Here is a 23,485-nt window from a genome sequence, read left to right as displayed (position 1 = left end):
CTTCCTTCCTTTTCTGTCTTGGCACAATTCATACAACCTCTTTCTGGTGTTGGTTGATCTTTTCTTCCACCTTCCTCCCTCCCTCCTTCCTGCCTTCCGTCTTCCCTTCCTTCTTCTTTTCCTCCTCCCTTCCTCCTTTCCCTTCTTCCCTCACCTTCCTTCCTTCTTCTCTTCCATCCTCCTTCCTTCCTCCCTCCTTCCCTGCCTTCCTTCTTTCCCTTCCTTCCTTCCTTCTTCTCTTCCTAATTTCTTCCTCTCCTTCCTCCTTTCCCTTCTTCCCTCTCCTTCCTTCTTCTCTTCCTTCTTCTCTTCCTAATTTCTTCCTCTCCTTCCTCCTTTCCCTTCTTCCCTCACCTTCCTTCCTTCTTTTCTTCTATCTTCCTTCTTTCCTCCCTCCTTCCCTGCCTTCCTTCTTTCCCTTCCTTCCTTCCTTCTTCTCTTCCTCTTTCCCTCCCTCCCTGTCCTCCCTACTTTCCCTTCTTCCCTCTCCTTCCTTCCTTCTTCTCTTCCATCTTCTTTCCTCCCTCCTTCCCTGCCTTCCTTCTTTCCCTTTCTTCCTTCCTCTCTTCCTCCTTCCCTCCCTCCCTCTCCTTCCTTCCTTTCCCTTCTTCCCTCTCCTTCCTTCCTTCTTCTCTTCCTTCTTCTTTTCCTAATTTCTTCCCTCCTTCCTCTTCTTCCTTCTTTCCCTCCTTCTCTCCTTCCTTCCCTTCCTCCCTCCCTCCCTCTTTCTTTCTTTCTTTCTTTCATTCATTCTTTTTTAAATTCTTGGCAGGCCTTCTGTGGTTTGATGGCTGACAAGTTTGTGTGAGTTTTGGTCCCCCGCCCCCCTTTTTAAAAGATGCCATTATATGTTAAGTTTTGCCAGGGAAATAAGGCGAGTGACTAAAAATGGAACTTTTTCGTCACACCTCTTGAGTGTGAAGCTTGAAGCTCCTTGGCTTCCTTGGGAAGCGTCTCTGTGTCGACTGTCCTCGGCACCTTCTGAGATTCATCTTTTAAGCATCTCTTGGCTTCCATTCTGGGTTTTTATTTTTTCTTTCTTTCCCTTTGGGAGAATTTCTTCACTGGAAGAGCTTCTTCTGTTTCTCCTTAGAAAGAGGGACACAGGCAGTCCTCAACTTAACAATGCAAAATATGAGACAGTTGTTAAGTGATTTTGGCCCTGTTTTACCACCTTCCTTGTTCTGGTTGTGCTACTCGGTGCCTGATTTTCGGCTGACACAACTCTCCTAATAGATCTTGTTAGGATTTTGGTGCAAAGGAAATCCTTTTCTGGTTAATTCTATTTTTATTGAATTTATTCATCGCCCCTTTTACTGTCGCATAACTAAGTGGCTTACAGTCTGGCAAAACAATATTAGAAAAGGCTGTGAGTTCTAGTCCTGCCTTAGTCATGAAAGCTGGCTGGGGTTTTTTGAGCCCATCGTTGGGAAACAATGAGTTCTAGTCCTGTCTTGGGCATAAAAGATGGCTAGGTGACTTTGGGTCCGTAACTAGGAGACAGTGAGTTCTAGCAGAGATGGGTGTCAAGCCTGAAGCCATCTTTTCTTTTGGATCTCTGGCCTGCCACACTTTCTATTATTCTGCTATGCGTTTTGTATGGTGGGAAAATGGGAATTGGGGATTGTACGGAGTTAGATGCTATGTAGCCATAACAACATTCCTTTCTAGAAAACCAAGGTCATCCTTTGTCTCTCTGCACCTCTGCACCTGACTGGAACTGGATGGGTGGAAGCTGCCAGCATGGCGGTGGACGATTGGACCTTGTGATAGACTTGTGGGTGTTGGGGCAAGATATTAAACTTTCAACTGAGTGGGAAAAAATTGGGAAGCTTTCAGATTCAGGGTTTCCCAGATGTGCCAACATGGCTCTCTTCATAACTTGGAACTTTGAACAATACTTTGCCTCAGACTCTGATTTACTTTTGGGTGCTATTTGGAATCCTGACACTGGGATGCTCCTGGTTCGGCCTAGATTGGGCAAACCAGTAGTGGCAGTGGTGGGAGGCTCTGCCCACCCACCCCAACGCTTCTGTGCATGCACACGTGCACGAGTGAACTGGTAGTAAAAAATAATAATAATGGAAACCCACCACTGCGCCTTAGGTATGAAAGCTGGCTAGGTGACTTTGGGCCGATGATCAGGAGACGGTGAATTCTACTCTCGCCTTAGGCACGGAAGTTGAATTCTAATTCTGTCTTGGGCGTAAAACCTGGCTCGTTGACTTTGGGTCAATAGCTAGGAGACTGTGAATTCTAGTCCCACCTTAGGCAGAAAGCAATTTGGATAACTTTGGGCCACTCACCAGGTGATGGTGAGTTCTAGTTCCCCCTCAGGCACGAGGGGGCGATATGCTGACTCTGTAAACCGCTTAGAGAGGGCTGAAAGCCCTATGAAGTGGTATATAAGTCTAACTGCTATTGCTATTGCTAAATCAGTGGGTGAATTTGCGCCAGTCCCTACCCTCAAAGCCCAGCCCACCTGTCCGTGTTGTGGGGAAAATCGGAGGGGGAGGAAGGTGTATTATCTATGCCCATCACCTTGAGTTACTTATGAAGCAAATAAAAGGCAGATTTTAAAAATCCGTAGTAGGATAATAAATGTGTTAAACTTAATCATGCCCAACCCCATCCTAAACTACAATGCCCTCTCCTTGATCTGGATTGGATTGGATTGGATTTATTACATTTATATGCCGACCTTTTCCCCGAAGGGGTCAGTCATCTGCCATGACTCCCTTGGCAATCTGTGCCATTTCCCCATCGGCTTTCATTTATAGCACCATAAAAACCTGGCCACACAAATATATAAAGCATTTGCTAAGTGCTTTTCAGCGTCCTTGGCAAAGTCTTCCGTCCTTGTTTAGGATGCTCGCATCTTTTTCCAGATAAGTTAGCAAAACAACACGCACCAAATACTACTCTCTGAAAAGAACCCGATTAAAGGTTGATAAGAGACCTGGGCTGTCTTGTTTTATTACTTAAAGGTTGACAGCTAAATGGATGGCCGGCTTAACACCAGCGCAGTGTTTTTTTCAGCCCTGGCCACTTTAAAAGGGGGGTGGACTTTAATTCCCAGAAACCCCCAGCTAGCCTGAATGTCAGCCACTGGAAGAGGTGTGGACTTCAAGTCCCAGAATTCTTCAGCCACCTCTTCGAGTGGCTGACATTGAGGCTGGTTGGGGATTCTGGGAGTTGGAGTCCACATCTCTTCCAATGGCTGAGATGGAGGCTGGCTGAGGAATTCTGGGAGTTGAAGTCCACACGTCTTCCAATTGCTGAGATGGAGGCTTGCTGAGGAATTCTGGGAGTTGAAGTCCACACGTCTTCCAGTGGCTGAGATGGAGGCTGGCTGAGGAATTCTGGGAGTTGAAGTCCACACGTCTTCCAGTGGCTGAGATGGAGGCTGGCTGAGGAATTCTGGGAGTTGAAGTCCACACCTCTTCCAGTGGCTGAGATGGAGGCTTGCTGAGGAATTCTGGGAGTTGAAGTCCACACCTCTTCCAATGACTGAGATGGAGGCTGGCTGAGGAATTCTGGGAGTTGAAGTCCACACCTCTTCCAGTGGCTGAGATGGAGGCTGGCTGAGGAATTCTGGGAGTTGAAGTCCACACGTCTTCCAGTGGCTGAGATGGAGGCTGGCTGAGGAATTCTGGGAGTTGAAGTCCACACCTCTTCCAGTGGCTGAGATGGAGGCTGGCTGAGGAATTCTGGGAGTTGAAGTCCACACATCTTCAAGTTTCAGAAATCGAGAAACACCACCATAAACCAAAGGAAAGCTGGAAGATCGCACGCACAGTGGCAGTCTCACTTAGCGACTGCTTCACTTAACGGCCAAGTCGCCGGTTCCAATTGCAGTCGCTAAAGGAAAATTACCTGTAATTTATTTCTTGCAAGCTGAGGGAACCAACCTTCAAACCTGCAATGCTGTCTCTGGAGAAACCGGCATTTCGGGTTCTGTTTGCATAACTGTACATCTAAGCGTAGGAATCTTTTTTAATTAAAAAGAAAAGCGTAGGAATAAAAGAGGCCAATGATTGGCTACCTCATTCTGGCTTCCGATGAGACGGAAATCTGATTGGGAAGCATCTCTTAAGAGGCGGGGATTTCAGCAGGGCTGGCTGGGGAATTCTGGGAGTTGAGGTCCACACCTCTTAAAGCTACCCAGGTTGACTGGCCAAGATAGTTGAGAACCCAAAAATAATTTTACACATAGTCCTCGACTTACAGCCATCATTTCGGTTGATAAATAAGACGTTTGTTTATTTTTTTTACCCTGACTGTTAAGGGAATCACCCCACTTGTTAAGTTAGTCACCTGGTGGTTAAATCAATCTGGTTTCCCCATTGTCAGAAGGTCGCAAACAGGGACCCCAGGACCCAGGAGAGGCTGCAGCCGTCATAAACACAAGTCATTTGCAGAGCGTCTGAATTTTGATCAGGTCACCATCATAAGTGTGAACACAGGTCATAAGTCTCCCCCGCCCCCCAGTGCTATTGTAACTTCAAGCAGTTAAACGAAATGTTGTAAGTTGAGGACTGGCTGTATTTATCAGAGCAAAAGTCCAGGAATTTGGGAAGAATTTGCATTCGGAATCGGTTTTAGAGGAGCAGAAAATGCTTCCCTGCTATGGAAAATTTTTTGCCGGCTTCTGTTCTTCCAATAAGGGAATGAGGCACATTTATTTGCCTTGCTAATGAGAATGTCCCAATCCTAAATCTTTCCGCGATGCATAATTACCATTGGAATTTGAATGAATTATCCCGATGATCACCTTCATTTTTAAACCACCCTGAAACCCAAAGCTGATGACCAAATCGATTCCTCAGCCAGCGTGAGGAGCTGAATAAAGCGGAAATTTTTTTGGGCAGAATCCAGATGTGGATTCCCTCCTTAATAGTAAACAATAAATAATATTTAATCGATGTAAATTAGATATTTCATATATTTTTCACACCCGTTGCAGCGTCCCCATCGCCACGCGATCAACATTCAGGGGCTTGGCTCATATTTACGACGGAGGCGGGGTTACGCGATCCGCTTTTGCGAACTGCTGACAAGGGAATTCCCACGCGGACATGCTTGTCCATTTCTCCCGCGGCCCGGTTTCAAACAGGGCGTGGCCCGGCAGTGTTGTGCAGCCCCCCTCCCCCCCGGGGGTTGGGGACGCCTCCCTGCAAGAGCCGAGGTGGCGCAGTGGTTAGGGTGCAGTACTGCAGGCCACTTCAGCTGACTGCTATCTGCAGTTCGGCGGTTCTAATCTCACCGGCTCAAGGTTGACTCAGCCTTCCATCCTTCCGAGGTGGGTGAAATGAGGACCCAGACTGTGGAGGCGATATGCTGACTCTGTAAACCGCTTAGAGAAGGCTGAAAGCCCTATGAAGCGGTATATAAGTCTAACTGCTATTGCTATTGCTATTTACCCCGTCCCTGCGAGGTGGTTTTTGCAAAACTGGTTCTCCAGCTTTTAGGGTCACATGGTGGGCAGCAGCCAAGAGTGACTTTTTAATTCTTGAAACGATTTCTGCCCCCCCCCCCAGGGGAACTCAACTCGTTTGGCTGAATGGGGCAGCCTGCGAACTTCCCTGTGTTGCCCACCTGCCCATCGTCCATCTCTCTGGGCAGAAATCTTGCTGGAAATTTCCACCCAACGTTCTCCCCGATGAGTTTGTCCTGATTTCCCGCCAGGCTGCCGGGATTCTGAATGTGGGCTACCACATTTTGACTCTCGCTTCTTTTCCTTGGAAAATAAGAAAGAGTTTAAGCCTTTACCTGGCAACGCATGACAGGTTGTGTCCTCGAGTTACGACCGGAATGGATCCCAGAGTTTCTGTTGTAAGCTGAGGCACCCATGTGACAACTTTTTTGTGTAGTTGTCATTAAGCAAATGTCATGGCCATTAAGCAAATGAATGTATTCCTATAGGCGTTTAGCAATAGCAGTTAGACTTATATACTTGAGAGACCGCCTCCTGCCGATTACCTCCCTCCGACCAATTAGATCGCACAGATTGGGCCTCCTCCGAGTTCCATCCGCCAGTCAATGCCGACTGGCGACTACGCGGAGGAGAGCCTTCTCAGTAGCAGCTCCGACCCTTTGGAACGACCTCCCCATCGAGATTCGCACCCTCACCACCGTCCAGACCTTCCGCACAGCCCTTAAGACCTGGCTATCCCGTCAGGCCTGGGGATAAGTTTCTAATTCACCCCGCCCGAGTGTTGAGTGTTGAATGAAAGTTGTGTTTTTACTGTTTATTTTATTCACATATTGTTTATGTCTTTATATTGCACCCCCCCTTTTTCCTATGAATGTAAGCCGCCCTGAGTCCCCTCAGGGAAAAGGGCGGCCTATAAATCCCAAATAAATGAAATGAAAATGAAATACCGCTTCATAGGGCTTTCAGCCCTCTCTAAGCGGTTTACAGAGTCAGCATATTGCCCCCACAGTCTGGGTCCTCATTTCGCCCACCTCGGAAGGATGGAAGGCTGAGTCAACCCTGAGCCGGTGAGATTTGAACAGCCGAACTGCAGAACTGCAGTCAGCTGAAGTGGCCTGCAGTACAGCACTCTAACCACTGCGCCACCTCGGCTCTTGTTTTTGCTAGACATTGGCTAAAAAGGCACAGAAAAACTGCAGTATTGCAGGCTGAATCTACCCATCTGTACTAATAGGGAGTGGGGTTTGTGAAGGAGAAGAGAGGAGGAGGAGGAGGAGGAGGAGGAGGAGGAGGAGGAGGAGGAGGAGGAGGAGGAGGACTGTGGGGTCCTTGGTGCTCTCTGATTTAGTTGTTTTCTTGCAGACATTTCATGACCCAACTAGGTAACATCTTCAGTGCTACCAGGGGAGGAGGAGGATTGTGGGGTCCTTGGTGCTCTCTGAGCTTGGTTGTTTTCTTGCAGGTGTTTCATGACCCGGCTAGGTAACACCATCAGTGTTAGTAAGGAGTGAGGTAAGTGGAGAGGAGGAGGACTGAGGTCTTTAGGGCTCTCTGAGGTGAATGGTTCCCTTGCAGACATTTCATTACCAAACTAGGTAACTACATCAGTGCTAGAAGGCAGTGGGGTTTGTGGCAAGGAGGAGGAGGAGGAGGAGGAGGAGGAGGAGGAGGAGGAGGAGGAGGAGGAGGAGGAGGAGGAGGAGGAAGACTGTGAGGTCCTTGGTGCTCTCTGATTTAGTTGTTTTCTTGAAGACATTTCTTTACCAAACTAGGTACCATCATCAGTGCTAGAAGGCAGTGGGGTTTGTGGGGAGGAAGAGGAGGAGGAAGAGGAGGAGGAGGAGGAGGAGGAGGAGGAGGACTATAGGGACCTTGGGGTTCTCTGAACTTGGTCGTTTTCTTGCAGACATTTCTTTACCAAACTAGGTACCATCATCAGTGCTAGAAGGCAGTGGGGTTTGTGAGGGGGGGGGAGGAGGAGGAGGAGGAGGAGGAAGAAGAAGAAGACTATAGGGTCCTTGGTGTTCTCTGAGCTTGGTCGTTTTCTTGCAGACGTTTCTTTACCCAACTAGGTAACATCATCAGCTCTAGAAGAGAGAGGGTTTGCTCTCATTTCTTTGAAGTTCAACCTTTATCGAAAAAGATATCCGTTGTTACCCCAGTCATGGTTGGAGCCTTCAGGGTGATAACAGAATAACAGAGTAACTGGAAGGGACCTTGGAGGTCTTCTAGTCCAACCCCTGCTCAGGCAGGAGTTTCTACACCCTTCCGGACAAGTGGCTGTGCAATCCCTTCTCAAAAACCACCTTCCTTTAGATAACCGATGTGGAATATGGAATTTATCAGAACCTGAAGTGTGGAAAGACAGAGGATTTTCCTTGGCGATGGGCCAAGCTGTGAGTTGGGGGTTCCGCCCAGCATAGCAACAGAAACCCAATTCTAAAGAAACCAGCCCGTTGAGTAGGCGGGATGCTAAAAAGGTTCTTCCCACGCCATGTGTGGTTAGGAAGGCGTCTCTCTCTGTCTCTCTCTCTCTAGGTGGCGAAAAGAATCTCTAAAAATAAGAAAGAAAAACTTGATTGGGGGTTGTTATTTTTGCAAGCCTGGCTCGCTCTGTGTGGTTTCTGGTGGATAGAGAGTTGTCCCCTAAGACTATTAAAAGCCAGTGGCTGTAACTAAAAATAAATTCAAGGGAGGGGGTGTGGATTTGGGGGAGGGAGAAAAGGAGCACTTGGAACCCAAAACACTTATTAGAAAATATTTTTGTTTTCTTAGCATTTGACTCCGCTTAACCTTAGAGTCAGTCCAGTTTTGCTCCCGTTGCTTCTAGTTGGGACACAGAACAAAAACCTATTAGGATATGTTTGCTTTCCTAGTACTGAATAGAGTAGAGTAGAAAATAGAATAGAATAGAATAGAATAGAATAGAGTAGAGTAGGATAGGAGTGGAATAGAATATGAGTGGAATAGAATATTAGAAGAATAGGAATAGAATAGAATAGTAGAATAGGAATAGGATAGGATAGAATAGACTAGAATAGGAGTAGAATAGAATAGTAGAAGAATAGAAATAGAATAGAAAAGAATAGGAATAGAAATAGGAATAAGAATAGGAATAGAATAGAATCGAACAGAATAGAGTAGAATAGAATATTAGAAGAATAGGAATAGAATAGAATAGTAGAATAGGAATAGGATAGGATAGAATAGATAGAATAGGAGTAGAATAGAATAGTAGAAGAATAGGAATAGAATAGAATAGGAGTAGAATAGAATAGGAGTAGAATAGAATAGGAGTAGAATAGGAATAGGATAAGATAGAATAGAATATGAGTGGAATAGAATAGTAGAATAGAATAGGAATAGAATAGAATAGAATAGAATAGGAGTAGCAATTCGCAATTTAATGAGTTTATATGCCGCCCAATCCCGGGGGACTCCGGGCGGCTTACAAATACGAAATGAAATAAAATAACACATAGGGGAAGAATACAAACAATTAAAAAAAACACACACACACAACATACATTTGGTTTAACTGGGGGTTGGACCTGATTTGAAAATCAGCAACCCCAGGCCTGTCGGAACAGCCAGGTTTTGGTGGCTTTTTGGAAGGCCACGAGGGTGGGGAGGGTCCGGATCTCTGCTGGTAGCTCGTTCCACAGAGCCAGAGCAGCTACAGAAAAGGCTCTCCCCCCGAGTGGTCGCCAGTCGGCATTGTCCGGTCGACGGCACCCGGAGGAGGCCTAACCTGTGGGTTCTTATCGGACGTTGGGAGGTGGATAGCAGGAGACGATCTCTCAGATATCCAGGTCCAATGCCATGTAGGGCTTTAAAGCCCACCAGCACTTTGTAGCGCGTCCGGAGACCAATAGGGAGCCAGTGCAGAATAGGAATAGGATAGGATAGGATAGGATAGGATAGGATAGGATAGGATAGGATAGGATAGAATAGAATAGAATAGAATAGAATTCTTTATTGGCCAAGTGTGATTGGACACACAAGGAATTTGTCTTTAGTGCAAATGCTCTCAGTCTGCATAAAGAAAAAATAAAATAGGATACATTCATCAAGAATAAAACATTCAACCCTTAGTGATAGTCATGGGTTACTAATAAGCAATCAAATCATACCAGGAAACAAATAAAACAATATAAAATTTAGAGATACAAACAACATGGTTACAGTCATAAGTGGGGAGAGATAGGTACTAGGAAGGATGAGAAGAAGAATAGTAACGCAGTCTTAGTAGATAATTTGACAGTGTTGTGGGAATTAGTTGTTTGGCAGAGTGATGGCATTCGGGGAATACACTGTCCTTGTATCCAGTTGTTCTGGTGCGCAATGCCCTATAGCAGTGTTTCTCAACCTTGGCAACTTGAAGATGTCCGGACTTCAACTCCCAGAATTCCCCAGCCAGCGAATGCTGGCTGGGGAATTCTGGGAGTTGAAGTCCGGACATCTTCAAGTTGCCAAGGTTGAGAAACACTGCCCTATAGCCTTGTTTTGAGGGCAGGAGTTGAAACCATTTATGTCCAGGATATGAGGGGTCTGTAGATATTTCCACAGCCCTCTTTTTGACTCGTGCAGTGTCCAGATCCTCAATGGAGGGCAGGTTGGTAGCCATGGTTTTTTCTGCAGTTCTGATTATCCTCCGAAGTCCGTGTCTGTCTTGTTGGGTTGCAGAGCCAAACCAGACGGTTATGGAGGTGCAGATGTAATACTTGACTGAGTTTGACCTTAAAGGCACATTTAATTTGCTCCTTCGGCTTCTGGTTTGGTCAGAGAACAAGGGTTCGGGCACCCTTAAGGGTGGGCGTTTTCCAGCAGGCTGTCAAATAGGAGAAAGAGCTTTTCTGAGCATATACAGAGTGCTTCCAAGTTCATCCCAAAGGAATTAGAACCGGAAAGGCCCATGGGCCAATTACTATATATATATATGAAATAACCAATTGGGCCTTCGCTGCTCTTCTACAAGCTCAGGAACCCGACTGCCCCCCCCCCTTCTGCTCCTTCAGATGTAACCATGAGGACTAGCGCCAGATTCCAACCTGCCAGCTTTAAACGACTGCCTTCCCCAGCACTTCCACGATCCCAGAGAGAAGGAGACTCAGGCGCTTCGCCCAAAGATTGGGGCGGGGGTCCTGTGTGTCCCCCTTGAAATCGGGAGCGCGCAGGCTGCGCTTTCCTTGCTCCGCTCCTGCCTGCCCGGGGCAGCGAGCGCTGCATCGGAGCTTCGATCCCGGCAGCGCGGGGGTCTCCCCGCTCCGGTTCCGGGAGAAGCGTGTCTCTAGGTTATTGCTGCGGGAGAAGCTCGGGCAGCAGGAGGAGGAGGAGGAAGAAGGAGGAAGGAACAGAAGAAAGAAGGATGAGACAAGGGAAAAGGGGAGGAGATGCAGAAAGATAGAAGAGAAGGAAAAGAAGAGGAAAGGAAGGAGAAAGAGAAAGGGAAGGAGATAGAGAGGAGGAGGAAGCGGGAAGGAGAGAAGAAGGCGGGGAGGAAAGGAAAACAGGAGAAAGAGAAGGATTGAGAAGTCGCAGATAAAGAGAAGGAAAAAGAAAAGGAGGAGAAAGGAAGGAAAAGGAGAAAAGGAAGGAGAAAGAGAGGAGGAGGGAAAGAGGAAGCAGAAAAAGGGGAAGGAAATAAAGAAGAAGAGAGGAAAAAATAGAGGAAGAGGAGGAGAAAGAAAGGAGGAGGAGGAAAGAAAGAAGGACGAGGAGGAGAAAGGGAGGGAGATAGGAGGGAAGGAAGAGAAAAGGGAAGGAGGTAGAAAAGGGTAGAAAAAAGAGGAAGAGGAGAAGGAGAAAGAAGCAGGGGAGGGGAGAAGGAAAGAGAAGGTGAAAAGGGACGCAGATAGAGGAGGTGGAGGAGGAGGGAAAAAGACTGGAGTAGCGAAGGGGGGAAGAGATGGAGGAGAAAGAAGAAGAGAGGAAAAAGAGCGGGAGGAGGGGGGGAAAGGGAGGAGTACGAAAGAGGAAGGAGGAAGAAGAAGAGAGAAAGAAGAGAAGGAGGAAGAGAAGGGAAAAAGACAGGCGTAGCAAAGGGGGAAAGGGAGAAGGAGATAGAGAAGGAGAAAGGAGAGGAAAAGGAGGAGGAGGAGGAGGAGGAGGAGGGCCCCGAACGGCGCAACCGCCCCGATTCTCCCTGGGATTCAGGTGAGCCCCACCCTCGCTTCTCCCTTCCACTCCCTCCTTCTCGTCGCGCTCACAAGGCAGCCGGCCAGCCCAGCGCCGGAGCCAGCATGCCGGCCAGACGGAGGGAGCCGCTTCGCAGCCTTACCGGGCGGGGCTCCTAGGAATCAAGCCCTTGAGACCTGCGCTGGAATCAACCCGCCCCAAAGACTATGTAAGTCTGGGGACTTTAACCCTGGGGGGGGGGGTGGGTTTCCTACTCTCTTCCTCCAGGAAAGCCCCCCAACCCAACCCAAAACCCAAATCAAGGCTTTCTTTTCCTTAGCTGCTTTTGGGGGGGGGGGGTTCTTCCGCCTGGAGACCCTTCATGGGTGGGTGGTGGGGTTTGGAAGGGAAGACTAGAGTTATGTGGGACTTGGGGATGTCAGAGACAATGACGCCTCCTTGATCTGGAGAGGGTCTCCCAAGAAGCCCCCTCCCCACCCCCTTCCAAATTAGACAGACAGCCGGGAGGGTTCAAAGTTAAGACCAAAAGGATCTGGAACCTACTGGAGCTTCTGGATCCCTCCCATATCATAAAGTAGGCAAGGATGCTGTCTTTGAGGTGGGGGTAGGTGGGTCTTAACAGCATTATGGGCCCCCAGGCAAACTGGGGGGCCCTACGAGAACTCCTCCCCCACAGGAATAAAAAATATAAATGGTCAATCAAATTCAATATATATTTATTTTATCGGCATGTTAGTGTTGAGAAGAAATGCAGTCAAAGGCAATAAATACGTTGCTTTATCTAGAGCCAAGGTGGCGCAGTGGTTAAATGCAGCACTGCAGGCTACTGCTAGATCAGCAGGTCAGCGGTTCAAATCTCACCGGCTCAGGGTTGACTCAGCCTTCCATCCTTCCGAGGTGGGTAAAATGAGGACCCAGATTGTTGGGGGCAATATGCTGACTCTCTGTAAACCGCTTAGAGAGGCCTGAAAGGCCTATGAAGCGGTATATAAGTCTACTGCTATTGCTATTGCTATTGCTATACGATGCAAGGGGCATTGCACGATTAATGTACACAGATTAGTATGGGGGCCACCGATGCTTGTGGGGCCCAGGGCCTGTTAAGGGCCCAGTCTTTAAGACCCCCCCCCCCGGCTTGAAGAGGGAGAGAAGGAAGTTGGCGGAGGTATGGAACCCTCCAGGAAAATATGGAAGATATGTCGGGCTCCGAAGATGCCTCTCCTTCTCATGTTCCTTCGAGGAGCCCAAGGAGGTAGAGGAGGAGGTGGAGATGAATGGAAAGGGGAGAGGAGAGATGAAGGGAGAAGGGGAAGTGGAGGAGAGGGGAGCGGAGGAGAGGAGAGGAGGAGAGAATGGCCGAGGGAAGAGGAGAAGGAAAGAGAAGGAAGAAGAGGGAAATAGAGAGGGGAAAGGAGAGAAGGAAATGGACTAGGAGAGAGGGAAGGAGAGGGAAGAGGAGACGAGGAGAAAGAAAGAGAAGGAAGAAGAGGGAAATAGAGAGGGGGAAAGGAGAGAAGGAAATGGACGAGGAGAGAGGGAAGGAGAGGAAAGAGGAGGCGAGGAGGAAGAAAGAGAAGGAAGAAGAGGGAAATAGGGGAAAGGAGAGAAGGAAATGGACTAGGAGAGAGGGAAGGAGAGGGAAGAGGAGAAGAGGAAAAGGGAGGAGAAGGAAGGAGAGGAAAGGAGAGAGATAAATATATAGAACGTTATGATACAATCATGAAAATAATGCCTATCACTATGACGTATAACACCATGTATTTAAAAGAGATTATCAATCTATGATTAAGAGAATATTGATTATAATCAGGGTGTATAAAATATGGATACTTAAAAAGGACCGGATATGCTGCCGCTTCAAAACTGGAAATGTGGTGTATTACGAAGAAAAATATACAATAACAATATGTATATATTTTAAAAAAGAGAATGTGGAGAGCAATCTTGGGCATCTTAGAAGGATGAGGATTGCCGAGTCTTCCTCGCAAGGGAGGAGTCATCACCCTTGGCACTGGGAGGAGGAGGAGAAGACTCCGTGGGAGGGAAACGAAACCACAACCACCAGCTTCGAACTGGCACTTTTGAAGTGGCCTTTTTAATTGGTCCAGGATCTTTCCCCCAAAAGCCCATCGCTGCCCTGGGGGGAGATACGGCCCATTTAATGCACGTTTTGTAACTTGTAAGAGTCTCGGAGTCACCTGTGTAATGGAGATGGGTGGAATAAAAATTTGATAAACAAATAAAAGGCGGCAAAGCAGAATATTTGCAGGTCAGGGTGGAACAGGTGCTCCTTGGTGTTCTCTGCGCACGGTGGTTTTCTTGCAGGCGTTTCATGACCCGGCTAGGTAACACCATCAGTGTTAGTAAGGAGTGAGGTAAGTGGAGAGGAGGAGGACTGTGAGGTCTTTAGGGCTCTCTGAGGGTTAATGGTTTCCTTGCAGACATTTCATTACCAAACTAGGTAACTACATCAGTGCTAGAAGGCAGTGGGGTTTGTGGGGAGGAAGAGGAGGAGGAAGAAGAGGAGGAGGAGGAGGAGGAGGAGGAGGAAGACTATAGGGACCTTGGTGTTCTCTGAGCTTGGTCGTTTTCTCTCTAAGTTTTGATTGTTTTGGGGAAGACGTTTCGTTACCCAAACTAGAGGGCATCATCAGTTCACCAGCGACTCCTCCTGTTCTTGTTCCCCTCCCTCCCTCTTCCTTCCTTCCTTCCTTCTTCCTTTCCCCATTCTCTCTCCCTCCCTTCCTTCCTCTATTGTTCTTCTTCCTTCCTTATTCCCTCATTCTCGCTCCCTCCCTTCCTTCCTCTGTTCTTGTTCTCCTTCCTTCCTTCCTTCCTTCCTTCCTTCTTCCCTCATTCTCTCTCTCTCCCTTCCTTCCCTCTGTTCTTGTTCTTCTTCCTTCCTTCCTTTTCCCTCATTCTCTCTCTCTCTCCCTTCCTTCCCTCTGTTCTTGTTCTTCCTCCCTTCCTCCCTTCTTCCCTCATTCTCTCTCTCTCCCTTCCTTCAATCTGTTCTTGTTCTTCTTCCTTCCTTCCTTATTCCCTCATTTTCTCTCTCTCTCCCTTCCTTCCCTCTGTTCTTGTTCTTCTTCCCTCATTCTCTCTCTCTCCCTCCCTCCCTTCCTCTGTTCTTGTTCTCCTTCCTTCCTCTCCTCTTCTCCCATTCTCTCTCTCTCTCCCTTCCTCTGTTCTTGTTCCCCTCCCTCTTTCTTTCTTTCTTCCTTCCTTCCTTCCCCCATTCTCTCTCCCTCCCTCCCGTCCCTCTGTTCTTCTTCTCCTTCCTCCCTCCCTTCCATCCATCCAAAGTGCAACAGGCTCATTTACAGAAAGATTCACTTAGGAAACCTGTTGCTAAGGATGAGTGCAGGGAATTCACTTAACATCGACGGCCAGAAAGGTTGCAGAATGGGGACGAAAGTCCCTTAACAAACGTTTCACTTAGCACCCCAAATGTTGGCCTCAGTTTGGGTCGTAAGTCGAGGACTTGCAGCCGTGTCGGCCCAGAACGGGGAAAGAGACTAATGGACTGGGGCTTGTTGTTTTCGTCGGAGATGGATTTCGTTCCCCTGCCAAGGAAGAGAAAAACAAAAGGCGGCCAAATCCCAGGTCCCATCAGGCTGGGAAATGGCTCCAGAAAAAGCACTTAGCAACCGAAGGCCTCTTCCCACCATCACTTTCCTCCCTCAATTAACTCAGGAGGCACCTGTCCTTTTCCCCTCTTTCGGATCTCGCTCTCCGGAGAGAATTAGAGTTGGATTTTTCAGAGGATGCTTTGTGCCAGGGAGAGGCGGAGAGGCTGTGGGGTGGATTTGGGGCTTGGGGGGAGCGTGAGGGTCGATCCAGGGATCGGGGTTTGGAGTCACTTTGGTGGCTGGGATGGGTTTGGCCAGCGTGAATTGCTTGGGGGTACAGGTAGCCCTCCATGGAGAACCCCTTGTTTCGTGGCTGATTGATGTTACAAGGGCAGGGGGAAAAGACCTGTGACTTGTGACCTTCCTTCCTCCCTGCTTCTGTTCTTCTTTCCTTTCCTTCTTCTCTATCTCCTTTCCTTTCCTTCTCTATCTCCTTTCCACCTGCCTCTGTTCTCGTTCTTCTCCCTCTTTCCCTCCCTTCCTCCCTGCCTCTGTTCTGGTTTTTCTTCCTTCCTTCTTCCTTCCCTCCCTCTGTTTATTTTCTTCCTTCCTTCCTGACTGCCTGCCTGCCTTCCTTCCTCTCCCTCCTTCCTTCCCGACCCTCCCTTCCTCCCCACCTCTGTTCTGGTTTTCCTTCCTTCCTTCCTTCCTTCCTTTCTTCCTTCTTTCCTTCCTCTCCCTCCTTCCTTCCCGACCTTCCCTTCCTTCCTCCCTCCCTCCATTTTCTTCTTCCTTCCTTCCTTCCTTCCTTCCTTCCTTCCTTCCTTCCTTCCTACCTTCCTTCCTCTCCCTCCCTCCTTCCTCCCTACCTCTGTTCTTGTTTTCCTTCCTTCCTTTCTTCTTCCCTCCCTCCATTTTCTTCTTCCTTCCTTCCTTCCTTCCTACCTTCCTCTCCCTCCCTCCTTCCTCCCTACCTCTGTTCTTGTTTTCCTTCCTTCCTTCTTCCCTCCCTCCATTTTCTCCTTCCTTCCTTCCTTCCTTCCTTCCTTCCTCCCTCCCTCCCTCCCTCCCTTCCTTCCCGACCTTCCCTTCCTTCCTTCCTCCCTACCTCTGTTCTTGTTTTCCCTCCTTCCTTCTTCCCTCCCTCCATTTCCTTCCTTCCTCCCTCCCTCCCCTCATCCATCCACCCACCCACCCACCCAAAATCCAGCAGACTAATTTACAGAAAGATCGGCTGGTTTCTGGCTGTTCTCCATAAAGCTCCAAAGTCCTTTTTGACTTGACCTGCCTGTTTTATTTATGTCCAGGAAAGATATGAGCCGGCCATAAACTTCCCCCACTGGCACATTCCTTTCCCCAAAAAGCTCTCCTGATAGGATGTTTTTTTTTCCTCCTTTACGCCTGTCAGATTCCTCTGGGTTCACCTCCCACCATTCTGGCACCCTGCCTTCAGATAACAGCACTTCGAATTGGCTGCCCAGGCTGCCAGTGGGCATCTGAGGCTGGCTCGGTCCCAGCAGCCTCTGGAGGGATTTTTCAGATAAACTGGGGTGGTTCTTATTTTTGGAGAAAAATGCGTAGCTCTTTTTGGGGGGGAGTGGGGGAGAAAAGATACAGATAATCCTTGACTTACAACTGTAATTGAGCCCAGAATTGTGGTCATAAGTTGTGTCAGTGGTGAAGGGTGTTATTACATCACGTGCATAATTTTACCCTTTTTTGTGTGTGTGGCAGTTGTTAAAAGAACACCAGAGTCATTAAGCCAGGGGTGTCCAAACGTGGGAACTTTAAGACTTGTGGACTTCAGCTCCCAGAATTCCCCAGCTGGGGGAAATCTATTGAGAAAAAAGAAATAAAGAAATTAATGACATCTCTACATTGATCTTAGCTTCTTCTTGCTAAGCTAACTTTAAACAATTTGAATCATTCCTGATCTTAAGCATAGGCTAACTGGAATTTCTTGGTCCCGTATTTATTTTGTATATAGTCAATCCATTTTTTCCAGTCTCGTTTATGTCTCTCATTTGAGTGACATTTGACTACAATTATTTGAACGTGCTTTTACCTCAAATCCTTCATACTTAAAGACACAACCACGTAACGGCATTCATTAGCTATTTCAAAAAATCCTCCAATAACACGACACCTTTATGACATATTCTAAGCAAAAGTCAATTAATAAAGTTTCTAAACCTTTCTCCCCACTTCCCCCCCCAAAAAACTCGCTGTTTAGAGGTTTGTATCCAAGTTCCTTTCACCAATATCAGGGCATATATATATTATTAAACAATATCCATTGACATTTCCTTGTTGTTATAATTGGCTAAAAATCATTTATTATTTACATCCCATCTCCTCTCGTCAGGCCCAAAAAACATTACACCTGTATGACAAGATCTAAATAAAAGTTTGTTAATAAAACTTATAGGTCTTTTTCCCAGATCGCAATTTGCAATTTATATCCAAATTTCTTTTACTAGTTTGCCAGCGCATGTATATATCACTAAGCTGTATCCATTATCATTTCATTATTGTTATTATAATTAATTATTTGTTGACGAATGAACATTTAATAGCAATCTAAAACAATCTAAGAATTACCGAATTCCTCCTTATTGATCACCAAAATTAACTAATTTTTTTATTATCAACTTTCATTGTCAACCTGTATCTTTCCAGTAACAAAACAGTCGCTTTTTCCGGTGCCATGGTAATCTCGAAAGTCACTGAATGAACCGTTGCAGATTGGGGATTACCTGTATTTCAAAATTGCTCTTTCAGATCAGAGGTGGTATTCGCACTGGTTCGGGAGACCCATTAGTGGCGGTGGCACGAGGGTCCGCCCAGACGTCATCACCAGAGGTGGGTTGCTATCGGATTGTACTGTTTTTGGCATTTTTTAATGTTCTGCGCACAGCAGACCTATTTACAGGCAATTGCACAGGCACATGCACCAAAGTGATGAGCCGAGGTGGTGCAGTGGTTAGAGTGCAGTACTGCAGGCCACTTCAGCTGACTGCTATCTGCAGTTCGGCGGTTCAAATCTCACCGGCTCAAGCCTTCCATCCTTCCGAGGTGGGTGAAATGAGGACCCAGACTGTGGGGGCGATATGCTGACTCTGTAAACCGCTTAGAGAGGGCTGAAATGAGACCGTCTCCTGCCGCATACCTCCCTAAGACCAATAAGATCACACACTATACCGAATTCTACGGTATAGTGCAATATTAATGCAATATCAAGGGTTTTCAATTCAAGTGTGTAGAATGCGAAGGGTGTGTGTGTGTGTTTGGGTTTCATTTTTGTAGTTATAATGTACACTGGAGATGGCATTTAATTTCGTTGTACAAAATGGACTGTAGCAAATAAATAATAGGGAATGGATGCAAAATGATTCAAATGTAGTAAAGGTTGTTATGCATAGAATATATAGAATGTTATATATAGAATGAAGAAAAAAGATGTATGAAATAATATACATACACACACACACACACACACACACACACATATAAAGTTATAGCTACACAAGACTTATATGTACAGATAAAAAGAATCACAACAGATATGTAAAAAGAAGTGTAATAATGTGTTGCAAAGATGTGAAGTTTGCATAAACAAAATAGTACGTTTAAAAAATAATAATTTCGTTGTACGAGGTGCAGTAACAATAAAGTAAACTAAGGAACTAAAATGTGTGCCAGTCAAGGGCCATATTGGCAGGGGTAGGAGGCCGTTCATCTTGGAATTGGCAACGGGAAACTTTAACGACATAATCACAGTTGTTAAGGAGGGTGCAATTCCAGTTAATTGTTTTCTCTGGAACTGGTTCTCTCTCTCGCTTTTGCAAAACCGCCTGGCCGAAACTGAATCGGTCGGTGGAGGCTGAGGGCCACCACGGTGGTGGAGAAATTTTGATGGACTTTGGAGAAGAGCTGGTCTTGTCCCCCCCAAAAAAAAGGGAGGAGGGGGAGAGAGAAAGCTGCATTTGAAACAGATGTTTGCATTATGAATATTCTTCGCTTCTGAAGCCAGGTTTCTTGCTTACGTAACCCTTACATGGCAGGGAAACTTGGCTTAAAGAGTCATTAGCATATTCTTCCTGTTACGACATCCTGCGTTTAATGACTACGTTTGAGGTAGAGAGAAGCAGTGGGAAGGCGTAATGGGATTGCAGTTTGCCTGCAAGGTCTTTAATCTTCTCTAAAGAACCACTTTGATGGGCTAAGCAGCAGCAAAGACCATTTGTTGTTCTATATATCTATATATCTATATATCTGTATCTGTATCTGTATCTGTATCTATCTATCTATCTATCTATCTATCTATCTATCTATCTATCTCTATCTATCTATCTATCTATCTATCTATCTATCTATCTATCTCTATCTATCTATCTATCTATCTCTATCTATCTATCTATCTCTATCTATCTATCTATCTATCTATCTATCTATCTATCTATATCTATCTATCTATCTATCTATCTATCTCTATCTATCTCTATCTATCTATCTATCTATCTATCTATCTATCTATCTATCTATCTATCTATCTATCTATCTATCTATCTATCTATCTATCTATCTATCTATCTATCTATATCTATATATCATCTATCTATCTATCTATCTATCTTTCTATCTATCTATCTATCATCTATCTATCTATCTATCATCTATCTATCTATCTATCTCTATCTATCTATCTATCTATCTATCTATCTCTATCTATCTATCTATCTATCTATCTATCTATCTATCTATCTATCATCTATCTATCTATCTATCTATCTATCTATCTATCTATCTATCTATCTATCTATATCTATATATCATCTATCTATCTATCTATCTTTCTATCTATCTATCTATCTATCTATCTATCTATCTATCATCTATCTATCTATCTATCTATCTATCTATCTATCTATCTATCATCTATCTATGTATCCATCTATCTATCATCTATCTATCTATCTATCTATCTATCTATCTATCTATCTATCTATCTATCTATCTATCTATCTATCTCTATTTATCATCTATCTATCTATCTATCTATCTATCTATCTATCTATCTATCTATCTATCTATCTATCTATCTATCTATCTATCTATCCTGCCTACCCAATACTAGGAGTATACTCCCAACATGCCCCCTAGAGTCAGGAACGACTAGCACGTAAATGTGTAAGGGGAACCTTTACCTTTTTCTGTTGTGTGAACCAAGTTTGTAATTGTCACGTGAATTTCATTATCTGTCTTTCTTCTCTCTTTGCATGCCGGCTGCTTTTTCTCCACTCCCAGGAGGAGAAAAATGAATCTTTCCCGCTGCCTCTCGATCGTCACAGCGTTGCTAACCCTGGTGGCCCTCAAGGCCTACATCGAATGGACGGCCGAGCAGGAGGAGCAATACCCCGCGCCCCACGCAGCTCGGTTGCAAAGCGTCCCCATCACCCCCTTCCAGCCCTTCGAGGAAATCCCTCCGGCCTTTGTCTTCCATCATTTTAACGCCTCCTTGCAACAATTCCGCCAGAGCATCCCAAGGGCCAAAGCTTATTGGAACGCTAAACAGCACAAACATTTCCGGGCCTTGGAAGAAGGTCCAGCGGTCAACGCTTCCTGGAATAAATGCCCCAGTGCCAACCTGGAGGAGCTGGCCACCCAGATCAAACATTTCAACTCGTATCCGGAGCTTTATAAGAATTTCATTCTCTACGGGGACTGCAGGAATTACTCCCTCCTGATCAACGAACCCCGCAAATGTGCCAAGACGAAGAATGGCGCCTTCTTGCTCTTGGCCATCAAATCTGTCCCCGGCAATTTTGCCGCCCGCCAAGCCGTGAGGGACACTTGGGGGCAAGAAGGAGAACCCGGTGGTCTGGCCGTCCGGACTGTCTTCTTGCTGGGCACGGCCGAGGGGCAGTTGGGACCTCACCTGCAACCCTTGGTCCATTTCGAGAGCCAGAGTTTTAGGGACATTTTGATGTGGGATTTTGAGGACACTTTCTTCAACCTGACGCTGAAGGATTCCCTCTTCCTGCGCTGGACGTTGGACTATTGTCGGGATGTCCGTTTCATCCTCAAGGGGGACGACGACGTGTTCATCAACACCCCGAAAGTCTTGGGGTACCTACGCTCGGTGGATGCCAACGAACCCCTCTACACGGGGCAGGTGATGTCTAACGCCTCGCCTTTCCGGATTCAGAGAAGTAAATACTATGTGCCGGAATCATTCTACGTGGGGCCGTATCCAGCTTATGCAGGAGGCGGGGGCTACATCTTCTCCGGACCCCTGGCCCTCTTGCTGCTCCTCATTTCTCGGCATGTGGCCTTCTACCCCATCGACGACGTTTACACGGGGCTCTGCTTCCAAGCTCTGGGCATCCCCCCTCAGCCCCACGCCGGTTTCATGACCTTCGATATTGCCGAGAAGGACCGCGAAGATCCCTGCGTGCACAGCCAGCTGCTCTTGGTCCATCGGCGCAGCCCCCAGCAGACCCTCCGTCTCTGGAAGAAAATCACCGATCCGAATCTCCGATGCGGACCGGAGGTGTCGAAACCCCAAGCGGAACAGCCGCCGGGATTCTAACCGAACGGCGGAACGTGAAGCTATTCCGATCTCTGGGCTGCAACGGAGAGATGCTCAGGCCCAAATCCCATTGGAGTATTTCAGGGGGCGGGGAGGACACCCCAACTTTTAGTGGACTTTTGAAGGACAGGAGCTGGAGATGGGCACCCCTTTAAGTGTCTGGTCGACGTGGCTGCGATGTTCTGAAATTCCTATTTGCCTTTCTGGAGATATCGCGATGGAAGGCAGTGCCGTATCAACAGTCCCGGAAGTGCCGTTTACAGATCTAAGTATCGTCCTTATTTTTCCCACCAGGCTGGTCGGAAAAAGGCCACAACATCTGCCTGGCCCTAGCTGAGAATGCCAGGGCTTCAAGTTTGCTTCCTCCGCCACCCCCCCCCCCCAAACCCGGTGCCCTCCCAATTGGCCTGCAATTGCTGGATTTCTAAGAGGAACCTTCCTCCAGATATGGAGGCAATGCAAGAGGAAGAGAAATTCCTGGCTAGCTGGCCCAACCTGCCTGGATTTCCAGGAGGGGAAGTATTGTCCACAAGTGTTTTATTTTATTTTTCCTTTAGGCCCCGAATCTTTGAGGGTCAATTCCCCCTTCCCCACAGCTGGATAAACCAAGAAACTGAGGCACGAAACTTAGCCTCACAAACCACGGAGTGTTTCAACATGGGCTGAAGTGGCAATAAGATCCTCTAGAAGGAATGATCGCTGTGAGAATGCAGCATTGCAGGCTAACTCTGCCGACTGCCAGCAGTTCGATACTGACCGTTTCAAGGTTGGACTCAGCCTTCCGTCCTTCCGAGGTCGGTCAAATGAGGACCCAGATTGTTGGCGTGGGAAGCAAGATGCTTTTTGGGGATGTCGTTTGGATCCTAGGATAGTTTTGATGCCCGATAGGATCTGTCCCACCTTCTCCTTAAGGCTTTTGACTCCTGGGCTGCCGAGGTGGCGCAGTGGTTAAATGCAGCACTGCAGGCTACTTCAGCTGACTGCAGTTCAGCGGTTCAAATCTCACCGGCTCAGGGTTGACTCATCCTTCCATCCTTCCGAGGTGGGTGAAATGAGGACCCAGATTGTTGTTGGGGGCAATATGCTGACTCTGTAAACTGCTTAGAGAGGGCTGAAAGCCCTATGAAGCGGTATATAAGTCTAACTGCTATTGCTATTGCTATTCTGTAGCTCATCCCTAGCAGAATTCCTTGTTCACGCACTTTAGATGTCCAGACCCACATTATCTCTATAAGAGCCGAGGTGGCGCAGTGGTTAAATGCAGCACTGCAGGCTACTTCAGCTGACTGCAGTTCTGCAGTTTGGCTGTTCAAATCTCACCGGCTCAAGGTTGACTCAGCCTTCCATCCTTCCAAGGTGGGTAAAATGAGGACCCGGATTGTTGGGGGCAATATGCTGACTCTCTGTAAACCTCTTAGAGAGGGCTGAAAGCCCTATGAAGCGGTATATAAGTCTATCTGCTATTGCTATTGCTATCTCTCCACCTGTCAAAAGAGTTTAATGTAATATTCAGGTTCTGCAAGGCTAAGAAGCTGAGCTGGGAAAGGAGAACCTGTACATGGGTCGGGAAACTTCGACACCTCTCAAAAGCAGCAGAGAAGTGTAGTTGCTGTTTCAGGCCCATTAGCAGACGCTTCCCCTTGTCCAGGTCTTATATTCCAAACCCCTGGAAGTATTCGAGATAAGACCAAAAAAAAAATCCATCTCTCGTTTACAGATTACAGGATTGAGGACTTGCAAACAGCG

At 46.9% G+C, this 23,485-nt stretch overlaps 1 protein-coding gene across 1 annotated transcript; it reads left to right on the top strand.

The window, feature by feature from the left end:
• The first annotated feature begins 13,315 nt into the window (after nucleotides 1-13,315).
• LOC116523622 (N-acetyllactosaminide beta-1,3-N-acetylglucosaminyltransferase 2-like) lies at nucleotides 13,316-22,670 on the top strand. The gene is made up of 2 exons (XM_032238734.1): nucleotides 13,316-13,320; nucleotides 20,455-22,670. The coding sequence occupies exons 1-2, from the start codon at nucleotides 13,316-13,318 to the stop codon at nucleotides 21,737-21,739; spliced, it is 1,290 nt and encodes a 429-aa protein (XP_032094625.1). The 3' UTR covers nucleotides 21,740-22,670.
• Nucleotides 22,671-23,485: the final 815 nt, after the last annotated feature.

The sequence above is a fragment of the Thamnophis elegans genome, unplaced genomic scaffold (genome assembly GCF_009769535.1).
Source record: "Thamnophis elegans isolate rThaEle1 unplaced genomic scaffold, rThaEle1.pri scaffold_65_arrow_ctg1, whole genome shotgun sequence".
Classification (NCBI taxonomy): domain Eukaryota; kingdom Metazoa; phylum Chordata; class Lepidosauria; order Squamata; family Colubridae; genus Thamnophis; species Thamnophis elegans.
The sequence above is the reverse complement of the archived record's forward strand: the minus strand, read 5'-3'. Positions and strand labels throughout refer to the sequence as shown.